Source organism: Oncorhynchus nerka, linkage group LG15, assembly GCF_034236695.1.
Source record: "Oncorhynchus nerka isolate Pitt River linkage group LG15, Oner_Uvic_2.0, whole genome shotgun sequence".
Taxonomy (NCBI): Eukaryota; Metazoa; Chordata; class Actinopteri; order Salmoniformes; family Salmonidae; genus Oncorhynchus; species Oncorhynchus nerka.
In genome coordinates, this window is record NC_088410.1 from 13,818,538 (window position 1) to 13,838,964 (window position 20,427).

General features: G+C 50.4%; 1 protein-coding gene across 1 annotated transcript in view; it reads right to left on the bottom strand.

The window, feature by feature from the left end:
* pkd1a (polycystic kidney disease 1a) overlaps nt 1-20,427 on the bottom strand; it is a 187,354-nt gene that overhangs the window by 57,585 nt on the left and 109,342 nt on the right. The window contains 6 exon segments of the mRNA XM_065001039.1: nt 1,191-1,343; nt 7,207-7,366; nt 7,484-7,700; nt 9,441-9,735; nt 12,114-12,254; nt 15,216-15,368. Coding sequence (XP_064857111.1) covers nt 1,191-1,343; nt 7,207-7,366; nt 7,484-7,700; nt 9,441-9,735; nt 12,114-12,254; nt 15,216-15,368 — 1,119 coding nt within the window.

A 20,427-nucleotide genomic window follows, 5' to 3' on the forward strand; every position in this document is an offset into this window, starting at 1 on the left:
CTCTACCCTCCCTTACTGCCCCTCTACCCTCCCCCTTACTGCCCCTCTTCCCTCCCTTACTGCCCCTCTACCCTCCCTTATTGCCCCTCTACCCTCCCCTTACTGCCCCTCTACCCTCCCTTACTGCCCCTCTACCCTCCCTGCCCCTCTACCCTCCCTGCCCCTCTACCCTCCCTGCCCCCCCCTCTACCCTCCCCTCCCTACTGCCCCTCTACCCTCCCTTACTGCCCCTCTAACCTCCCTTACTGCCCCTCTACCCTGCCTTACTGCCCCTCTACCCTCCCTGCCCCTCTACCCTCCCTTACTGCCCCTCTACCCTCCCTTACTCCCCTCTACCCTCCCTGCCCCTCTACCCTCCCTGCCTCCCTGCCCTCTACCCTCCCTCCCTGCCTGACCCCTCTACCCTCCCCGCTGCCCCTCTACCCCCCCTGCCCCTCTACCCTCCCCCTCCCTGCCCCTCTACCCTCACACCCTGCCACATACCCTCCCTCCCTGGCCCTCTACCCTCCCTCCCTGCCCCTCTACCCCCCTGCCCCTCTACCCTCCCTCCCTGCCCCTCTACCCTCACACCCTGCCACATACCCTCCTTCCCTCCCTGCCCCTCTACCCTCACACCCTGCCACATACCCTCCCTCCCTCCCTCCCTGGCCCTCTACCCTCCCTGCCCCTCTACCCTCCCTGCCTGCCCCTCTTACCCTCCCTCCCTGCCCCTCTACCCTCCCTGCCCCTCTACCCTCCCTGCCCCTCTTACCCTCCCTCCCTGCCCCTCTACCCTCTCTGCCCTTCTACCCTCCCTCCATGCCCCTCTGTCAGGGCAGGGTACTTCACCGTGTGTGTGTGTGTGTGTCTCACCGTGCATTGTGCCAGGGCAGGGTACTTCACTGTGTGTGTGTGTGTGTGTGTGTGTCTCACCGTGCATTGTGTCAGGGCAGGGTACTTCACTATGTGTGTGTGTGTGTATTTGTCTCACCGTGCATTGTGCCAGGGCAGGGTACTTCATTGTGTGTGTGTGTGTCTCACCGTGCATTGTGCCAGGGCAGGGTACTTCATAGTATGTGTGTGTGTGTGTCTCACAGTGCATTGTGCCAGGGCAGGGTACTTCATAGTGTGTGTGTGTGTGTGTGTCTCACCATGCATTGTGCCAGGGCAGGGTACTTCATAGTGTGTGTGTGTGTGTGTGTGTGTGTCACCGTGCATTGTGCCAGGGCAGCCGAGGTCTGCTGTATGTCGTTAACTGTAGTCAGGTCGAGGGCCGTGAGAGCTCTGGTGATGTCACTACGCACGATGACCCGGAAACCGCGCTCCGCCCTGGATACTATCGGCGACTCACGGGTCTGCTCATACTGGGAGAGGACAGGGGTAAACAGAGCAAATAATGAAAAACACTATATATATATATTTAATTCTGTGATGAGAAGAGGGGTAGAGAAAGGAGGAGAGAGAGAGGAGTGGGAGGAGAAGAGGAGGAGAAGTAAACGAGAAAAGAGAAAGTAGAAGAGGAGACGAGGGGGAGAGAGAGAAGAGACGAGTGGGAGAGAGAGAAGAGACGAGTGGGAGAGAGAGAAGAGACGAGTGGGAGAGAGAGAAGAGAAGAGGGGGAGAGAGAGGAGACGAGGGGAGAGAGAGAGGAGACGAGGGGGAGAGAGAGGAGACGAGGGGAGAGAGAGAGGAGACGAGGGGGAGAGAGAGAAGAGACGAGGGGAGAGAGAGAAGAGACGAGGGGAGAGAGAGAAGAGACGAGGGGGAGAGAGAGAGAGAAGATGGGGAGAGGGAGAGGAGAAGATGGGGAGAGATTGAGAGGATATGAGGGGTAGAGAGAAGATGGGGAGAGAGAGAGGAGATGAGGGGGAGAAAGAGAGGAGACGAGGGGGAGAGAGAGAAGAGACGAGGGGGAGAGATAGAAGAGACGAGGGGAGAGAGAGAAGAGACGAGGGGAGAGAGAGAAGAGACGAGGGGAGAGAGAGAAGAGACGAGGGGAGAGAGAGAAGAGACGAGGGGAGAGAGAGAGGAGACGAGGGGAGAGAGAGAGGAGACGAGGGGGAGAGAGAGGAGACGAGGGGGATAGAGAGAGGAGAAGATGGGGAGAGAGAGAGGAGAAGATGGGGAGAGAGAGAGGAGATGAGGGGAGAGAGAGAGAAGATGGGGGGAGAGAGAGGAGAAGGGGGAGAGAGAGAGGAGACGAGGGGGAGAGAGAGAGAAGATGGGGAGGGTGAGAGGAGAAGATGGGGAGAGAGAGAGGAGACGAGGGGGAGAGAGAGAGAAGATGGGGAGAGAGAGAGGAGAAGAGGGGGAGAGAGAGAGAAGATGGGGAGAGAGAGAGGAGAAGAGGGGGAGAGAGAGAGGAGACGAGGGAGGAGGGAGGAAAGGAGAGGGGTAGTTAACAGGTGGTCGCTATTCATAGACAACACCATGGGAAATCACTCTCTCTCCTGACTGAGGGTTTCTGCCTCACTGGCTGAACACATTAGCTTGACTGATGGGTGCAGGGAGAGAGAGAGAGAGACAGACATATAGAGGGAGAGAGAGAGAGAGACAGACATATAGAGGAGAGGACTGTAGGGGGAGAGTGAGAGATAAACAGACATATAGGGGGAGACAGGGAGATAAACAGACATATAGCAGGAGAGAGAGAGATAAACAGACATATAGGGGAGAGAGAAATAAGAGAGATAGATAGATAGATAGATAGATGGATAGATGGATAGATGGATTGATAGATAGATAGAGGGATAGATAGAGAGAGGGATAGATAGATAGATAGATAGATAGATAGATAGATAGATAGATAGATAGATAGATAGATAGATAGATAGATAGATAGATAGAGAGATAGATAGAGGGATAGATAGATAGAGGGATAGGAGTGTATCCTACCTCATTGAGAACAGTGATCAGGGACAGATAGATAGATAGATAGAGAGAGAGGAGACGAGGGGGAGAGAGAGAAGAGACGAGGGGGAGAGAGAGAAGAGACGAGGGGGAGAGAGAGAGGAGACGAGGGGAGAGAGAGAGGAGACGAGGGGGATAGAGAGAGAGGAGAAGATGGGGAGAGAGAGGAGAAGATGGGGAGAGAGAGAGGAGAAGATGGGGAGAGAGAGATGATAAAGAGGGGGAGGGGAGAGAGAGAGAAGATGGGGAGAGAGAGAGGAGATGAGGGGAGAGAGAAAGAGAGAAGATGGGAAAGAAGAGAGAGGAGAAGGGGAGAGAGAGAGAGACGAGGGGAAGAGAGAGAAGAGACGAGGGGAGAGAGAGAAGAGACGAGGGGGAGAGAGAGAAGAGACGAGGGGAGAGAGAGGAGACGAGGGGAGAGAGAGAGGAGAGACGAGGGGAGAGAGAGAGGAGAGAGGGGAGAGAGAGAAGAGATGAGGGGAGAGAGAGAGAAGAGGGGAGAGAGAGAGGAGAAGGGGGAGAGAGAGAGAAGATGGGGAGAGAGAGAGGAGAAGAGGGGAGAGAGAGAGGAGACGAGGGAGGAGGGAGGAAAGGAGAGGGGTAGTTAACAGGTGGTCGCTATTCATAGACAACACCATGGGAAATCACTCTCTCTCCTGACTGAGGGTTTCTGCCTCACTGGCTGAACACATTAGCTTGACTGATGGGTGCAGGGAGAGAGAGAGAGAGACAGACATATAGGGGAGAGAGACAGACATATAGGGGAGAGAGAGAGATACAGATATATAGAGGAGAGGACTGTAGGGGGAGAGTGAGAGATAAACAGACATATAGCAGGAGAGTGAGAGATAAACAGACATATAGCAGGAGAGAGAGAGAGATACAGACATATAGGGGAGAGAGAGATAAACAGACATATAGGGGAGAGAGAGATAAACAGACATATAGGGGGAGAGAGAGAGAGGGGAGAGAGAGAGATAAACAGACATATAGGGGAGAGAGAGAGATAAACAGACATATAGGGGAGAGAGATAAACAGACATATAGGGGGAGAGAGAGAGATAAACAGACATATAGGGGGAGAGAGAGAGATAAACAGACATATAGGGGAGAGAGAGATAAACAGACATATAGGGGGAGAGAGAGAGAAAACAGACATATAGGGGGAGAGAGAGAGATAAACAGACATATAGGGGAGAGAGAGAGATAAACAGACATATAGGGGAGAGAGAGAGATAAACAGACATATAGGGGGAGAGAGAGATAAACAGACATATAGGGGAGGAGAGAGATAAACAGACATATAGGGGGAGAGAGATAAACAGACATATAGGGGGAGAGAGAGAGATAAACAGACATATAGGGAGAGAGAGAGATAAACAGACATATAGGGGAGAGAGAGAGATAAACAGACATATAGGAGGAGAGAGGAGATAAACAGACATATAGGGGAGAGAGATAAACAGACATATAGGGGAGAGAGGAGAGAAACAGACATATAGGGGGAGAGACATATAGGGGGAGAGAGAGAGATAAACAGACATATAGGGGAGAGAGAGAGATAAACAGACATATAGGGGGAGAGAGAGAGATAAACAGACATATAGGGGGAGAGAGGGAGAGATACAGACATATAGGGGGAGAGAGAGATAAACAGACATATAGGGGGAGAGAGGGAGATAAACAGACATATAGGGGAGAGAGAGATAAACAGACATATAGGGAGAGAGAGAGAGATAAACAGACATATAGGGGAGAGAGAGATAAACAGACATATAGGGGAGAGAGAGATAAACAGACATATAGGGGAGAGAGAGATAAACAGACATATAGGGAGGAGAGAGAGAGAGAGATACAGACATACAGGGGAGAGAGAGATAAACAGACATATAGCAGGAGAGAGAGAGAGAAACAGACATATAGGGAGACATATATAGGGGGAGAGAGAGAGATAAACAGACATATAGGGAGAGAGAGATAAACAGACATATAGGGGAGAGAGAGAAAACAGACATATAGGGGAGAGAGAGATAAACAGACATATAGGGGAGAGAGAGAGATATACAGACATATAGGGAGAGAGAGATAAACAGACATATAGGGGAGAGAGATAGACAAAGGGGGAGACATATAGCAGGAGAGAGAGAGATAAACAGACATATAGGGAGAGAGAGAGATAAACAGACATATAGGGAGAGAGAGAGAAACAGACATATAGGGGAGAGAGAGATAAACAGACATATAGCAGGAGAGAGAGAGAGAAACAGACATATAGGGGAGAGAGAGATAAACAGACATATAGGGGGAGAGAGAGAGATAAACAGACATATAGGGAGAGAGAGATAAACAGACATATAGGGGAGAGAGAGATAAACAGACATATAGCAGGAGAGAGAGAGAGAGATACAGACATATAGGGGAGAGAGAGATAAACAGACATATAGGGGAGAGAGATAAACAGACATATAGGGAGATAAACAGACATATAGGGGGAGAGAGAGAAAACAGACATATAGGGGAGAGAGAGATAAACAGACATATAGGGGAGAGAGAGATAAACAGACATATAGGGGAGAGAGAGATAAACAGACATATAGGGAGAGAGAGATAAACAGACATAAAGAGAGAGATAAACAGACATATAGGGAGAGAGAGAGATAAACAGACATATAGGGAGAGAGAGATAAACAGACATATAGGGAGAGAGAGATAAACAGACATATAGGGGAGAGAGAGATAAACAGACATATAGGGAGAGAGAGAGAGAGGAGATACAGACATATAGGGAGAGAGAGATAAACAGACATATAGGGAGAGAGAGAGAGAAACAGACATATAGGGGAGAGAGAGATAAACAGACATATAGGGGAGAGAGAGATAAACAGACATATAGGGGAGAGAGATAAACAGACATATAGGGGAGAGAGATAAACAGACATATAGGGGAGAGAGATAAACAGACATATAGGGGAGAGAGATAAACAGACATATAGGGGGAGAGAGAGATAAACAGACATATAGGGAGAGAGAGAGATAAACAGACATATAGGGAGAGAGAGAGATAAACAGACATATAGGGAGAGAGAGATAAACAGACAGACATATAGGGGAGAGAGAGAGAGATAAACAGACATAGGGGGAGAGAGAAACAGACATATAGGGGAGAGAGAGAGATAAACAGACATATAGGGGAGAGAGGGAGATAAACAGAGACAGGGGACAAACAGACATAGGGGAGAGAGAGATAAACAGACATATAGCAGGAGAGAAACAGACATAAACAGACATATAGGGAGAGAGAGATAAACAGACATATAGGGGAGAGAGATAAACAGACATATAGTGGAGAGAGAGATAAACAGACATATAGGGGAGAGAGAGATAAACAGACATATAGCAGGAGAGAGAGAGAGAGATACAGACATATAGGGAGAGAGAGATAAACAGACATATAGGGGAGAGAGAGATAAACAGACATATAGGGGAGAGAGAGAGATAAACAGACATATAGGGGGAGAGAGATAAACAGACATATAGGGGGAGAGAGATAAACAGACATATAGGGGAGAGAGAGATAAACAGACATATAGGGGGAGAGAGATAAACAGACATATAGGGGAGAGAGAGATAAACAGACATATAGGGGAGAGAGAGAGATAAACAGACATATAGGGGAGAGACATATAGGGAGAGAGAGACATATAGGGGAGAGAAACAGACATATAGGGGAGAGAGAGACATATAGGGAGATAAACAGACATATAGGGGAGAGAGACATATAGGGGAGAGAGATAAACAGACATATAGGGAGAGATAAACAGACATATAGGGGGAGAGAGAGAGATAAACAGACATATAGGGGAGAGAGAGATAAACAGACATATAGGGAGGAGAGAGAGAGAAACAGACATATAGGGGGAGAGAGAGAGAGAGAAACAGAGACATAGGGGGAGAGAGAGATAAACAGACATATAGGGGGAGAGAGAGAGATAAACAGAGACATAGGGAGAGAGAGAGAGAAACAGACATATAGGGGAGAGAGATAAACAGACATATAGGGGGAGAGAGAGAGATAAACAGAGACATAGGGGGAGAGAGGGAGATAAACAGACATATAGGGGGAGACAGGGAGATAAACAGACATATAGCAGGAGAGAGAGAGATAAACAGACATATAGGGGAGAGAGAGATAAACAGACATATAGGGGAGAGAGAGATTAGATAGATAGATAGATAGATAGATAGATAGATAGATAGATAGATAGATAGATAGATAGATAGATAGATAGATAGATAGATAGATAGATAGTATCCTACCTCATTGAGAACAGTGATCAGGACCAGGGACAGCTCTCTGACCCTCTGTGAGTCTCCCTGTTTCAGTAGCTGTCTGAGTGTGGTGGAGGTCAGCTCACTGAGCCAGTGGGGCAGGCTGCTGTAGCCTGGAGGACTGTCTGGAAGAACCACCTCCACAGACCTAGGGACACACACAATAACAAAACACACACACAGACACACACACATGATAAGAACCCACACACATGCATAAATTAATCTTCACAGTGTGTGCCCAATGCGTCATAATGGCCCTTACTTGTTGAGAGCGGTGATTGCTGCCCCCTGGTGGTCTTCTACAGTAATGGATGCTGACACCCTGTATCGACCTGATCTGAACCCAGGGGGCAGGAAGGCAGAGTGCTCTGGACTGGTCCCTTTATACACACAGAACTCCTCACAGTGCATGTCACTGCAGCGAGTCACCAACAGGCTATACAGGAGAGGGGTCTCTGACACGCCCAGGTCACTGTAACCTAGAGGAGGGAGAGGCCTGAGTTACTGAGTCACAGTGTCTGACACACTCAAGACTTCGGGAGGAGAGACGAGAGAGGAGGGAGGAGAGAAAGATGTCGGGTAGAGTATAGTAGAGTAGAACAGAATAGAGTACAGTAGAAACAAGTATAGTAGAGTAGAACAGAATAGAGTAGAGTAGAATAGAGTAGAATATAACAGAATAGAGTAGAGTAGAGTATAACAGAATAGAGTACAGTAGAATAGAGTAGAATATAACAGAATAGAGTAGAGGAGAATAGAGTAGAGTAGAGTATACTAGAATAGAATAGAGTAGAATATAACAGAATAGAGTCCAGTAGAATAGAGTAGAATAGAGTAGAGTAGAGTAGAGTATAGTAGAGTAGAATAGAGTAGAGTATCGTAGAATAGAGTAGAGTATAGGATAATAGAGTAGAGTATAGGAGAATAGAGTAGAGTAGAGTATAGTAGAGTAGAATAGAGTAGAATAGAGTAGAGTAGAGTGTAGTAGAATATAGAATAGTAGAATAGATTATAGTAGAAAAGAGTAGAGTATAGGAGAATAGAGTAGAGTATAGGATAACAGAGTAGAGTATAGTAGAATAGAGGAGAGTATAGGAGAATAGAGTAGAATATACGATAATAGAGTAGAGTAGAATAGAATATAGTAGAAAAGAGTAGAGTATAGTAGAATAGAGTATATGAGAATAGAGTAGCATATAAGAGAATAGAGTAGATTATAGTAGAATAGAGTAGAATATAGTAGAATAGAGGATATGAGAATAGAGTAGTTTATAAGAGAATAGAGTAGATTATAGTAGAATAGAGTAGAGCATAGTAGAATAGAGTAGAGGAAAAAAGAGTATTGTAGAATAGAGTAGAGTATATTATAATATAGTAGAGTATTGTAGAATAGAGTAGAGTATAGGAGAATAGAGTAGAGTATAGGAGAATATAGTAGAGTAGAATATAGTAGAGTATAGCAGAATAGAGTAGAGTATAGTAGAAAAGAGTAGAGTAGATTATAGTAGAGTATAGTAGAGTAGAATGTAGTAGAGTAGAATAGAGTAGAATATAGTAGAGTAGAATAGAGTACAATATAGTAGAGTAGAATAGAGTAGAATATAGTATTGTAAAATAGAGTAGAGTTCAGTGGGATAGAGTATAGTATAATAGAGTAGAGTACAGAGCATAGTAGAATAGAGTAGAGTATAGTAAAATAGAGTAGATTATAGTAGAATATAGTAGAGTAGAATATAGTAGAGTATAGCAGAATAGAGTAGAGTATAGTAGAAAAGAGTAGAGTAGATTATAGTAGAGTATAGTAGAGTAGAATGTAGTAGAGTAGAATAGAGTAGAATATAGTAGAGTAGAATAGAGTACAATATAGTAGAGTAGAATAGAGTAGAATATAGTATTGGAGAATAGAGTAGAGTACGGAGTATAGAGTAGAGTAGAGTAGAATAAAGTAGAGTACAGAGCATGGGAGAATAGAGTATAGTAGAACATAGTAGATTATAGTATAATATAGTAGAGTATAATATAGTAGAGTATAGTAGAATAGAGTAGAGTACAGAGTATAGTAGAGTATAGTAGAGTATAGTAGAGTAGAATGTAGTAGAGTAGAATAGAGTAGAATATAGTAGAGTAGAATAGAGTAGAATATAGTAGAGTAGAATAGAGTAGAATATAGTAGAGTAGAATAGAGTAGAATATAGTAGAGTAGAATAGAGTGTGTCTACCTGAACAGTTGAAGTACACCCTGTCCACCAGTGTTCTGATTGGTCCCCCCTCTCCTCCTCCCCCCACTCGCAGGTCACAGTCCCCGCCCGCCGGGGGCATGTTGGGCTGTAGCGTGATGGACGCCACGCCCTCGCGGTCCATGTTGCCGTCGGTTACGTGGAGGGTGAAGACGTAGGAGTCTCCGTCTTGCAGGATGCCCTGGCGGAGAACCAGGTTCATACTGTCACGTCCGGTTGTTGTGCTGCTGGAGTCCAGGACCAGGGTCTCGTTACGAAGGGTGACTGCCGTCCAACGCTATGGGGGAGGAGAGAGAGAATTAATGTCTGCTGCAGTCCAGGACCAGGGTCTCCTTACGAAGACGCTAGGAGAGGAGGGAGGGAGAGGGAGATAGATAGAAAGAGAGAAGTGAAAGGTATTTTACTGTTGATAGTTCCAGTCTAAACTGTTGTCAGAGAGGAGAGGTCAGAGGTCATACTGAACATGTTGTTTTACAGTAATTATATTACAACTCCAATCTGACACTGACCTCATCTTACTGAGACAGGGGAACACTGACCTCATCTTACTGAGACAGGGGAACACTGACCTCATCTTACTGAGACAGGGGAACACTGACCTCATCTTACTGAGACAGGGGAACACTGACCTCATCTTACTGAGACAGGGGAACACTGACCTCATCTTACTGAGACAGAGGAACACTGACCTTATCTTACTGAGACAGGGGAAAAAGAAGGTCGACGACATCCGATCCTCGTTTGCTAAGTCAAACGACACCGCTGGTTCTGCTCACACTGCCCTACCCTGTGCTCTGACCTCTCCCCTCTCTCTCCAGATGAAATCTCGCGTCTTGTGACGGCCGGCCGCCCAACAACCTGCCCGCTTGACCCTATCCCCTCCTCTCTTCTCCAGACCATTTCCGGAGACCTTCTCCCTTACCTCACCTCGCTCATCAACTCATCCCTGACCGCTGGCTACGTCCCTTCCGTCTTCAAGAGAGCGAGAGTTGCACCCCTTCTGAAAAAACCTACACTCGATCCCTCCGATGTCAACAACTACAGACCAGTATCCCTTCTTTCTTTTCTCTCCAAAACTCTTGAACGTGCCGTCCTTGGCCAGCTCTCCCGCTATCTCTCTCAGAATGACCTTCTTGATCCAAATCAGTCAGGTTTCAAGACTAGTCATTCAACTGAGACTGCTCTTCTCTGTATCACGGAGGCGCTCCGCACTGCTACAGCTAACTCTCTCTCCTCTGCTCTCATCCTTCTAGACCTATCGGCTGCCTTCGATACTGTGAACCATCAGATCCTCCTCTCCACCCTCTCCGAGTTGGGCATCTCCGGCGCGGCCCACGCTTGGATTGCGTCCTACCTGACAGGTCGCTCCTACCAGGTGGCGTGGCGAGAATCCGTCTCCTCACCACGTGCTCTCACCACTGGTGTCCCCCAGGGCTCTGTTCTAGGCCCTCTCCTATTCTCTATACACCAAGTCACTTGGCTCTGTCATAACCTCACATGGTCTCTCCTATCATTGCTATGCAGACGACACACAATTAATCTTCTCCTTTCCCCCTTCTGATGACCAGGTGGCGAATCGCATCTCTGCATGTCTGGCAGACATATCAGTGTGGATGACGGATCACCACCTCAAGCTGAACCTCGGCAAGACGGAGCTGCTCTTCCTCCCGGGGAAGGACTTCCCGTTCCATGATCTCGCCATCACGGTTGACAACTCCACTGTGTCCTCCTCCCAGAGCGCTAAGAACCTTGGCGTGATCCTGGACAACACCCTGTCGTTCTCAACTAACATCAAGGCGGTGGCCCGTTCCTGTAGGTTCATGCTCTACAACATCCGCAGAGTACGACCCTGCCTCACACAGGAAGCGGCGCAGGTCCTAATCCAGGCACTTGTCATCTCCCGTCTGGATTACTGCAACTCGCTGTTGGCTGGGCTCCCTGCCTGTGCCATTAAACCCCTACAACTCATCCAGAACGCCGCAGCCCGTCTGGTGTTCAACCTTCCCAAGTTCTCTCACGTCACCCCGCTCCTCCGCTCTCTCCACTGGCTTCCAGTTGAAGCTCGCATCCGCTACAAGACCATGGTGCTTGCCTACGGAGCTGTGAGGGGAACGGCACCTCAGTACCTCCAGGCTCTGATCAGGCCCTACACCCAAACAAGGGCACTGCGTTCATCCACCTCTGGCCTGCTCGCCTCCCTACCACTGAGGAAGTACAGTTCCCGCTCAGCCCAATCAAAACTGTTCGCTGCTCTGGCCCCCCAATGGTGGAACAAACTCCCTCACGACGCCAGGACAGCGGAGTCAATCACCACCTTCCGGAGACACCTGAAACCCCACCTCTTTAAGGAATACCTAGGATAGGATAAAGTAATCCTTCTCACCCCCCTTAAAAGATTTAGATGCACTATTGTAAAGTGGCTGTTCCACTGGATGTCATAAGGTGAAAGCACCAATTTGTAAGTCGCTCTGGATAAGAGCGTCTGCTAAATGACTTAAATGTAAAATGTAAATGTGGGAACACTGACCTCATCTTACTGAGACAGGGGAACACTGACCTCATCTTACTGAGACAGGGGAACACTGATAGACTCAGAGTGGTTAAGTAATACAAAGGCATAGGGTCAGAGGTGAGACACACACTTTCAAGTCTTACCCCGCGGTGGAAGGGGTGACAGTTGGTGCAGGTTCCAGCCAGGTAGACATAGGAGTTCTGACTGACCTCGAAGATGGACCGGGCCTTACAAGAGACACACTCCAGGTAGACCATGGGGATACGACCACTCTGGACCAGCACCTGGGAGAGACACACTGTTACACCATGGGGACACACTATTACACCATGAGGGAGAGAGAGAGAGAGAGAGAGAGAGAGAGCGAGAGAGAGAGAGAGAGAGAGAGAGAGAGAGAGAGAGTTTCCCATGCCAATAATGCCCCTTGAATTGAATTGAATTGAGAGAGAGAGAGAGAGAGGGAGGGAGGGTTGAGAGAAAGAGAGGGAGAGGGGGAGAGAGAGGGAGGGGGTTGAGAGAAAGAGGGAGAGGGGGAGAGAGAGGGAGGGGGTTGAGAGAAAGAGAGGGAGAGGGGGAGAGAGAGGGAGGGGGTTGAGAGAAAGAGAGGGAGAGGGGAGAGAGAGGGAGGGGGTTGAGAGAAAGAGGGAGAGGGGGAGAGAGAGGGAGGGGGGTTGAGAGAAAGAGAGGGAGAGGGGGAGAGAGAGGGAGGGGGTTGAGAGAAAGAGAGGGAGAGGGGGAGAGAGAGGGAGGGGGGTTGAGAGAAAGAGCGAGGGGGGAGAGAGAGGGAGGGGGGAGAGACTAGCATATGCCAGTAGGTTGGTTTACAGACTAGCAAATGCCAGTTAACTCTCCCAAAACATATACCAGAGCAAGTCCCCGTTCCCTGTAACCTTTTCATGAAAATAATGATGATAATCATGATTTACTCCTCTGAGACGAAGGGTGTGTTTCATTCTACCGAGACATACACTCCCTTCCTCTGCAGGGCTCCACTCTGTCCTGCTTTACTCTCCATTTGAACATCCAAGTTCAAAATCATCCAAAATCCACAGACCTGTTTCGTGCTAACATTCCACTCCTTGTAGTCCGTGTCGTGTGCCAATGTTTGGCAGAGCGAGCTAGGCGAGCCATGGAACGTTAGCACAAAACAGACTGATACTCAGGCTAGAATCAGGTTGATTTGATCTAGACAATCTCTACTTACTACAATCGCGCCATAGGTCATTGCTATCTGGGATTGTTGGGACGTCCCTACCCTAAACCTAACCTTATCCCTTCTCTCTCTCTCAACCCCCCTCCTCCTTTACCCCCTACCCCCACCTTCTTTCCCTTACCCTAACCAGCCCTCTCTCTCTGATTCAGAGGGGTTGGGGTTAAATGCTGAAGACACATTTCAGTTGAATACATTCAGTTGTACAACTGACTAGGTTTCCCCCTTCCCTTCCCCCTCTAACCGAACCTCAAGCCTCTTACCATAACCATTTACATGTCCAACTCAGTGGGTTAGGGACCATTACACACAGCCTGGTCAGCTGTCAGGTAGCAGTTCGTAGCAGCAGGAGAGTGGAACTACAATCACGTGTTTATGGTGTTCTTTCAGACTGAACAGGACTGAGAAACAGCCTGTAAGGAGCTCCGTAGCACACCGCCTGGCTAATGGTGATGGGTAATATGCTAATGTGGTCGCTATGGGAGTCGGAACACAGGAAGCAACAACCTTTTCATCAAGTCTGTGTTGGCTGAACATCTGTCTGCTGCATAAACAATACCAGTCATCAAACACTAACAAATCTAAATATTTACATATTCTAATGAAACAAATGGACTACAAAGAACAATGTAGAGATGCAGACAACAGAGTTCTGAATAGTATAGTAAACATTTCATCTGTCTGTGTCTGTGTGTGTACTCACGGTCTGTCTGTGTGTGTGTACTCACGGTCTGTCTGTCTGTGTGTGTGTACTCACGGTCTGTCTGTCTGTGTGTGTGTACTCAGGGTCTGTCTGTGTGTGTGTGTAATCAGGGTCTGTCTGTGTGTGTGTGTGTATTTACGGTCTGTCTATGTGTGTGTGTACACACGGTCTGTCTGTCTGTGTGTACTCACGGTCAGTCTGTGTGTGTGTGTACTCACGGTCTGTCTGTGTGTGTGTACTCACGGTCTGTCTGTGTGTGTGTGTGTGTGTGTGTACTCACGGTCTGTCTGTCTGTGTGTGTGTACTCAGGGTCTGTCTGTGTGTGTGTGTACTCACGGTCTGTCTGTGTGTGTGTGTGTGTGTGTGTGTGTGTGTGTGTGTGTGTGTATTTACGGTCTGTCTATGTGTGTGTGTACACACGGTCTGTCTGTCTGTGTGTACTCACGGTCTGTCTGTGTGTGTGTGTACTCACGGTCTGTCTGTGTGTGTGTACTCACGGTCTGTCTGTGTGTGTGTACTCACAGTCTGTCTGTGTGTGTGTACTCAAGGTCTGTCTGTGTGTGTACTCATGGTCTGTCTGTGTGTGTGTACTCACGGTCTGTCTGTCTGTGTGTGTGTATTCACGGTCTGTCTGTGTGTGTATGTACTCATGGTCTGCCTGTCTGTGTGTGTGTGTACTCATGGTCTGCCTGTCTGTGTGTGTGTGTGTGTGTGTACTCATGGTCTGCCTGTCTGTGTGTGTGTGTACTCATGGTCTGTCTGTCTGTGTGTGTAATCAGGGTCTGTCTGTGTGTGTGTGTACTCAGGGTCTGTCTGTCTGTGTGTGTGTGTAATCAGGGTCTGTCTGTCTGTCTGTGTGTGTGTGTGTGTGTGTGTATATTTACGGTCTGTCTATGTGTGTGTGTACACACGGTCTGTCTGTCTGTGTGTACTCACGGTCTGTCTGTGTGTGTGTGTACTCAGGGTCTGTCTGTGTGTGTGTGTACTCAGGGTCTGTCTGTGTGTGTGTACTCACGGTCTGTGTGTCTGTGCATGTGTGTGTACTCAGGGCCTGTGTGTGTGTGTGTGTGTGTGTGTGTGTGTGTGTGTGTGTGTGTGTGTGTGTGTGTGTGTGTGTGTGTGTGTGTGTGTGTATTTACGGTCTGTCTATGTGTGTGTGTACACACGGTCTGTCTGTCTGTGTGTGTGTGTACTCAGGGTCTGTCTGTGTGTGTGTGTACTCAGGGTCTGTGTGTCTGTGCATGTGTGTGTACTCAGGGCCTGTGTGTGTGTGTGTGTGTGTGTGTGTGTGTGTGTGTGTGTGTGTGTGTGTGTGTGTGTGTGTGTACTCACGGTCTGTGTAGTAGACTCTGGGGCCATTCCCTCCTTGCGGACTGTCAGTCTGAAGGTGTACTCTACATCTGCCTGGAGCTCAGAGCCAGGAATACCCAGGACAGGACCACTGGACCCCAGACCAAAGTTCAGACTGGAACAGTACGATGGCCCCTGAGAGGAGGGAGGGAGAGAGAGACAACTATGATTATCTGATTTATAAGTGATTGTGTGTGTCTGACGTTCATCCAACATTATTACTGGTTCCAGGTTTCCAAGGTGAGGGAATGTTGGTTCAAGGACATGACTCTATCTCCTCTTCAGTCTCTGTTAGTGGTGCAGTTTGGACCACTTATTATCTCCATCTCTCTCCTCCCTCCCCCGCTCCCTCTCCTCCCTCTCTTCCTCCTCTCCCTCCTCTCCCTCTCTTCCTCTCTCTCCCTCCCCTCCCTCTCCCTCCCCTCCCTCTCCCTCTCATCCTCTCTCTCCCTCCCCTCCCCTCCCTCTCCCTCACCTCCCTCTCCATCTCTTCCTCTCCCTCCCCTCCCTCTCCATCTCTTCCTCTCTCTCCCTCCCCTCCCTCTCCTCCTTGTCCTCTCTCTCCCTCCCCTCCCTCTCCCTCCCCTCCCTCCCCTCCCTCTCTTCCTCTCCCTCCCCTCCCTCTCCATCTCTTCCTCTCTCTCCCTCCCCTCCCTCTCCATCTCATCCTCTCTCTCCCTCCCCTCCCTCTCCCTCTCATCCTCTCTCTCCCTCCCCTCCCCTCCCTCTCCCTCCCCTCCCTCTCCATCTCTTCCTCTCCCTCCCCTCCCTCTCCATCTCTTCCTCTCTCTCCCTCCCCTCCCTCTCCTCCTTGTCCTCTCTCTCCCTCCCCTCCCTCTCCCTCTCTCCCTCCCCTCCCTCCCCTCCCTCTCTTCCTCTCCCTCCCCTCCCTCTCCATCTCTTCCTCTCTCTCCCTCCCCTCCCTCTCCATCTCATCCTCTCTCTCCCTCCCCTCCCTCTCCCTCTCTTCCTCTCTCTCCCTCCCCTCCCTCTCCATCTCTTCCTCTCTCTCCCTCCCCTCCCTCCCTCTCCCCTCCCTCTCCATCTCTTCCTCTCTCTCCCTCCCCTCCCTCTCCATCTCATCCTCTCTCTCCCTCCCCTCCCTCTCCCTCTCTTCCTCCCTCTCCCTCCCCTCCCTCTCCATCTCTTCCTCTCTCTCCCTCCCCTCCCTCTCCATCTCGCCCTCCCTCTCCCTCCCCTCCCTCTCCATCTCTTCATCTCTCTCCCTCCCCTCCCTCTCCATCTCTTCCTCTCTCTCCCTCCCCTCCCTCCCCTCCATCTCGCCCTCCCTCTCCCTCCCCTCCCTCTCCATCTCTTCCTCTCTCTCCCTCCCCTCCCCTCCCTCTCCATCTCATCCTCTCTCTCCCTCCCCTCCCTCTCCATCTCTTCCTTTCTCTCCCTCCCCTCCCTCTCCCTCTCCCTCTCCCTTCCCTCTCCATCTCTCCTCCCTCCCTCTCCATCTCTTCCTCTCTCTCCCTCCCCTCCCTCTCCCTCTCTTCCTCTCTCTCCCCTCCCCTCCCTCTCCATCTCTTCCTCTCTCTCCCTCCCCTCCCTCTCCCTCTCTTCCTCTCTCTCCCTCCCCTCCCTCTCCATCTCTTCCTCTCTCTCCCTCCCCTCCCTCTCCTCTCCCTCCCCTCCCCTCCCTCTCCCTCTCTCTCCTCCCCTCCCTCTCCATCTCTTCCTCCTCTCTCCCTCCCCTCCCTCTCCCTCTCTTCCTCTCTCTCCCTCCCTCTCCCTCTCCCTCTCTCTCTCCTCCCTCCCTCCCCTCCCTCTCCCTCTCTTCCTCTCTCTCCCCTCCCCTCCCTCTCCATCTCATCCTCTCTCTCCCTCCCCTCCTTCTCCCTCTCTTCCTCTCTCTCCCTCCCCTCCCTCTCCATCTCTTCCTCTCTCTCCCTCCCCTCCCTCTCCATCTCTTCCTCTCTCTCCCTCCCCTCCCTCTCTCTCCCTCCCCTCCCTCTCTTCCTCTCTCTCCCTCCCCTCCCTCTCTCTCCCTCCCCTCCCTCTCCCTCTCTCTCCCTCCCCTCCCTCTCCATCTCTTCCTCTCTCTCCCTCCCCTCCCTCTCCCTCTCTCCTCTCTCTCCCTCCCCTCCCTCTCCATCTCTTCCTCTCTCTCTCCCTCCCCTCCCTCTCCATCTCATCCTCTCTCTCCCTCCCCTCCCTCTCCATCTCTTCCTCTCTCTCCCTCCCCTCCCTCTCCATCTCTTCCTCTCTCTCCCTCCCTCCCTCCCCTCTCTTCCTCTCTCTCCTCCCCTCCCCTCCATCTCTCCATCTCTTCCTCCCTCCCTCCCTCCCTCCCTCCCCCTCCCTCTCCTCCCTCTCTCCCTCCCTCCCTCCCCTCCATCCATCTCTCCTCTCTCTCCCTCCCCTCCCTCTCCATCTCATCCTCTCTCTCCCTCCCATCCCTCTCCCTCTCTTCCTCTCTCTCCCTCCCCTCCCTCTCCATCTCTTCCTCTCTCTCCCTCCCCTCCCTCTCCCTCTCTTCCTCTCTCCCCCTCCCCTCCCTCTCTTCCTCTCTCCCCCTCCCCTCCCTCTCCATCTCTTCCTCTCTCTCCCTCCTCTCCCTCTCTTCCTCTCTCTCCCTCCCCTCGCTCTCCATCTCTTCCTCTCTCTCCCTCCTCCCTCTCCATCTCTTCCTCTCTCTCCCTCCCTCCCTCTCCATCTCTTCCTCTCTCTCCCTCCCTCCCTCTCCATCTCGCCCTCCCTCTCCCTCCCCTCCCTCTCCATCTCTTCCTCTCTCTCCCTCCCCTCCCTCTCCATCTCTTCCTCTCTCTCCCTCCCCTCCCTCTCCATCTCGCCCTCTCTCTCCCTCCCCTCCCTCTCCATCTCTTCCTCTCTCTCCCTCCCCTCCCTCTCCATCTCATCCTCTCTCTCCCTCCCCTCCCTCTCCATCTCATCCTCTCTCTCCCACCCTCTCCTCATGTTCTCTCTCAATTTGCCAACAAGATTTCCCCCTTGTTCCCCTCCCTCCCCTCCTTTCCATCTCTTCCTCTCTCTCCCTCCCCTCCCTCTCCATCTCTTCCTCTCTCTCCCTCCCCTCCCTCTCCATCTCATCCTCTCTCTCCCACCCCTCCCTCTTCATTTCATCCTCTCTCTCCCACCCCTCCCTCTCCCTCTCTTCCTCTCTCTCCCTCCCCTCCCTCTCCATCTCTTCCTCTCTCTCCTCCCCTCCCTCTCCTCCTCTCTCTCCCTCCCTCCCTCTCCCTCTCTTCCTCTCTCTCCCACCCCTCCCTCTCCCTCTCTTCCTCTCTCTCCCTCCCCTCCCCTTTCCATCTCTTCCTCTCTCTCCCTCCCCTCCCTCTCCATCTCTTCCTCTCTCTCCCTCCCCTCCCTCTCCATCTCATCCTCTCTCTCCCTCCCCTCCCTCTCCATCTCATCCTCTCTCTCCCACCCTCTCCTCATGTTCTCTCTCAATTTGCCAACAAGATTTCCCCCTTGTTCCCCTTGTTCCACTTCCCTCCACCTCATCTTGTTCTCCTCTTCCTCCAGCCTTCTTTCCCTTGACATTCTTCTTCTCTCGTTCTCTCCAATTTCCTCCTTATTTCATACACACCCCTAGCTAGCTGGGTGCCCCTGCTCTGTATGTGTGTGTGTGTGTGTGTGTCTGATCAAACTGGGAGGGGAACAGGCTGTGGAATGTTGAGTTTCATCTCTTCATAGTTACATAACCTGGCAGACGCCTTTATCTCCCTCTCACGTCACACACACTTTCCCAGAACACTCTCAGAACACTCTCTCTTCGAGGACAATGTCCTGCTACACATGCTTATGGGTCCGGTATAGTTGTGTTCTGCTATGCAGCCCAAGTGTGTTCTTGCCAGGCAGACACACAGCATTAAACCCAAGCTGTCATCAGACCAGCCAAGTCTGTGCTCACTAAAACCAATTACCAGATGACAATCGTGTAACATTACAGACTAAAAATATTACAAACCCACTGAATTCTCAGTAAAAAGCACTTTGAAAATAACAGATTCAAAGGGAAAGCAATTTGATTGGAAGTTCCAAGGAAGTTTTGTCTCAAAGAGGCCCATACGGACTACCCATAATCCTACGCAAGGCTCCAGAGAGAGAGAGAGAGAGAGAAGAGAGGAGAGAGAGAGAGAGAGAGGAGAGAGAGAGAGAGGGGAGAGGGAGAGGGGAGAGAGAGAGAGAGAGAGGAGAGGGAGAGGGGAGAGAGAGAGAGGAAAGGATAGAGAGAGAGAGAGGAAAGGATAGAGAGAGAGAGGAGAGAGAGAGAGAGAGAGAGAGAGAGGAGGGGGGTTGAGAGAAAGATAGGGAGAGAGGGAGAGAGAGGGAGAGAGAGAGAGAGAGAGAGAGAGAGGAGAGAGAGAGAGAGAGAGAGAGAGAGAGAGAGAGAGAGAGAGAGAGAGAGAGAGAGGAGAGAGGAGAGAGAGAGAGAGAGAGAGAGAGAGAGAGAGAGAGAGGGAGGGGGGTTGAGAGAAAGATAGGGAGAGAGGGAGAGAGAGGGAGAGAGAGAGAGAGAGAGAGAGAGAGAGAGAGAGAGAGAGAGAGGAGAACGTTCTAGAAAACAGCTGAAGGTGTCATACTAATTTCCAGTCACTTCACTCTTTGGGCACCACTGACTTTCCTCTTTTCACTGTTAGAGCACATAATGAGGCTGGTAAACCACTGGGACTGTTTAACCTCTTATCTCAATAACACATGTAGAGTGGAGGAGAGAGGTGGAGGGGGAGAGAGGTGGAGGGGAGAGAGGGGAGGGGAGAGAGGGGTTATGGGGGAGAGAGGGGGAGGGGAGAGAGGGGTTTATGGGGGAGAGAGGTGGAGGGGAGAGAGGGGTTTATGGGGGAGAGAGGTGGAGGGAGAGAGGTGGAGGGGAGAGAGGGGTTTATTGGGGAGAGAGGGGTTTATGGGGGAGAGAGGTAGAGGGAGAGAGAGGTTTATGGAGGAGAGAGATGGAGGGGAGAGAGAGGTTTATGTGGGAGAGAGGTGGAGGGGAGAGAGGTTTATGGAGGAGAGAGGTAGAGGGGAGAGGTTTATGTGGGAGAGAGGTGGAGGGGAGAGAGGTTTATGGAGGAGAGAGAGGGATGGAGGAGGAGAGGTGGAGAGAGGGTTTATGGAGGAGAGAGGTGGAGGGGAGAGAGAGGTTTATGTGGGAGAGAGGTGGAGGGAGAGAGAGGTTTATGGAGGAGAGAGGTGGAGGGAGAGAGGTTTATGGAGGAGAGAGATGGAGGGA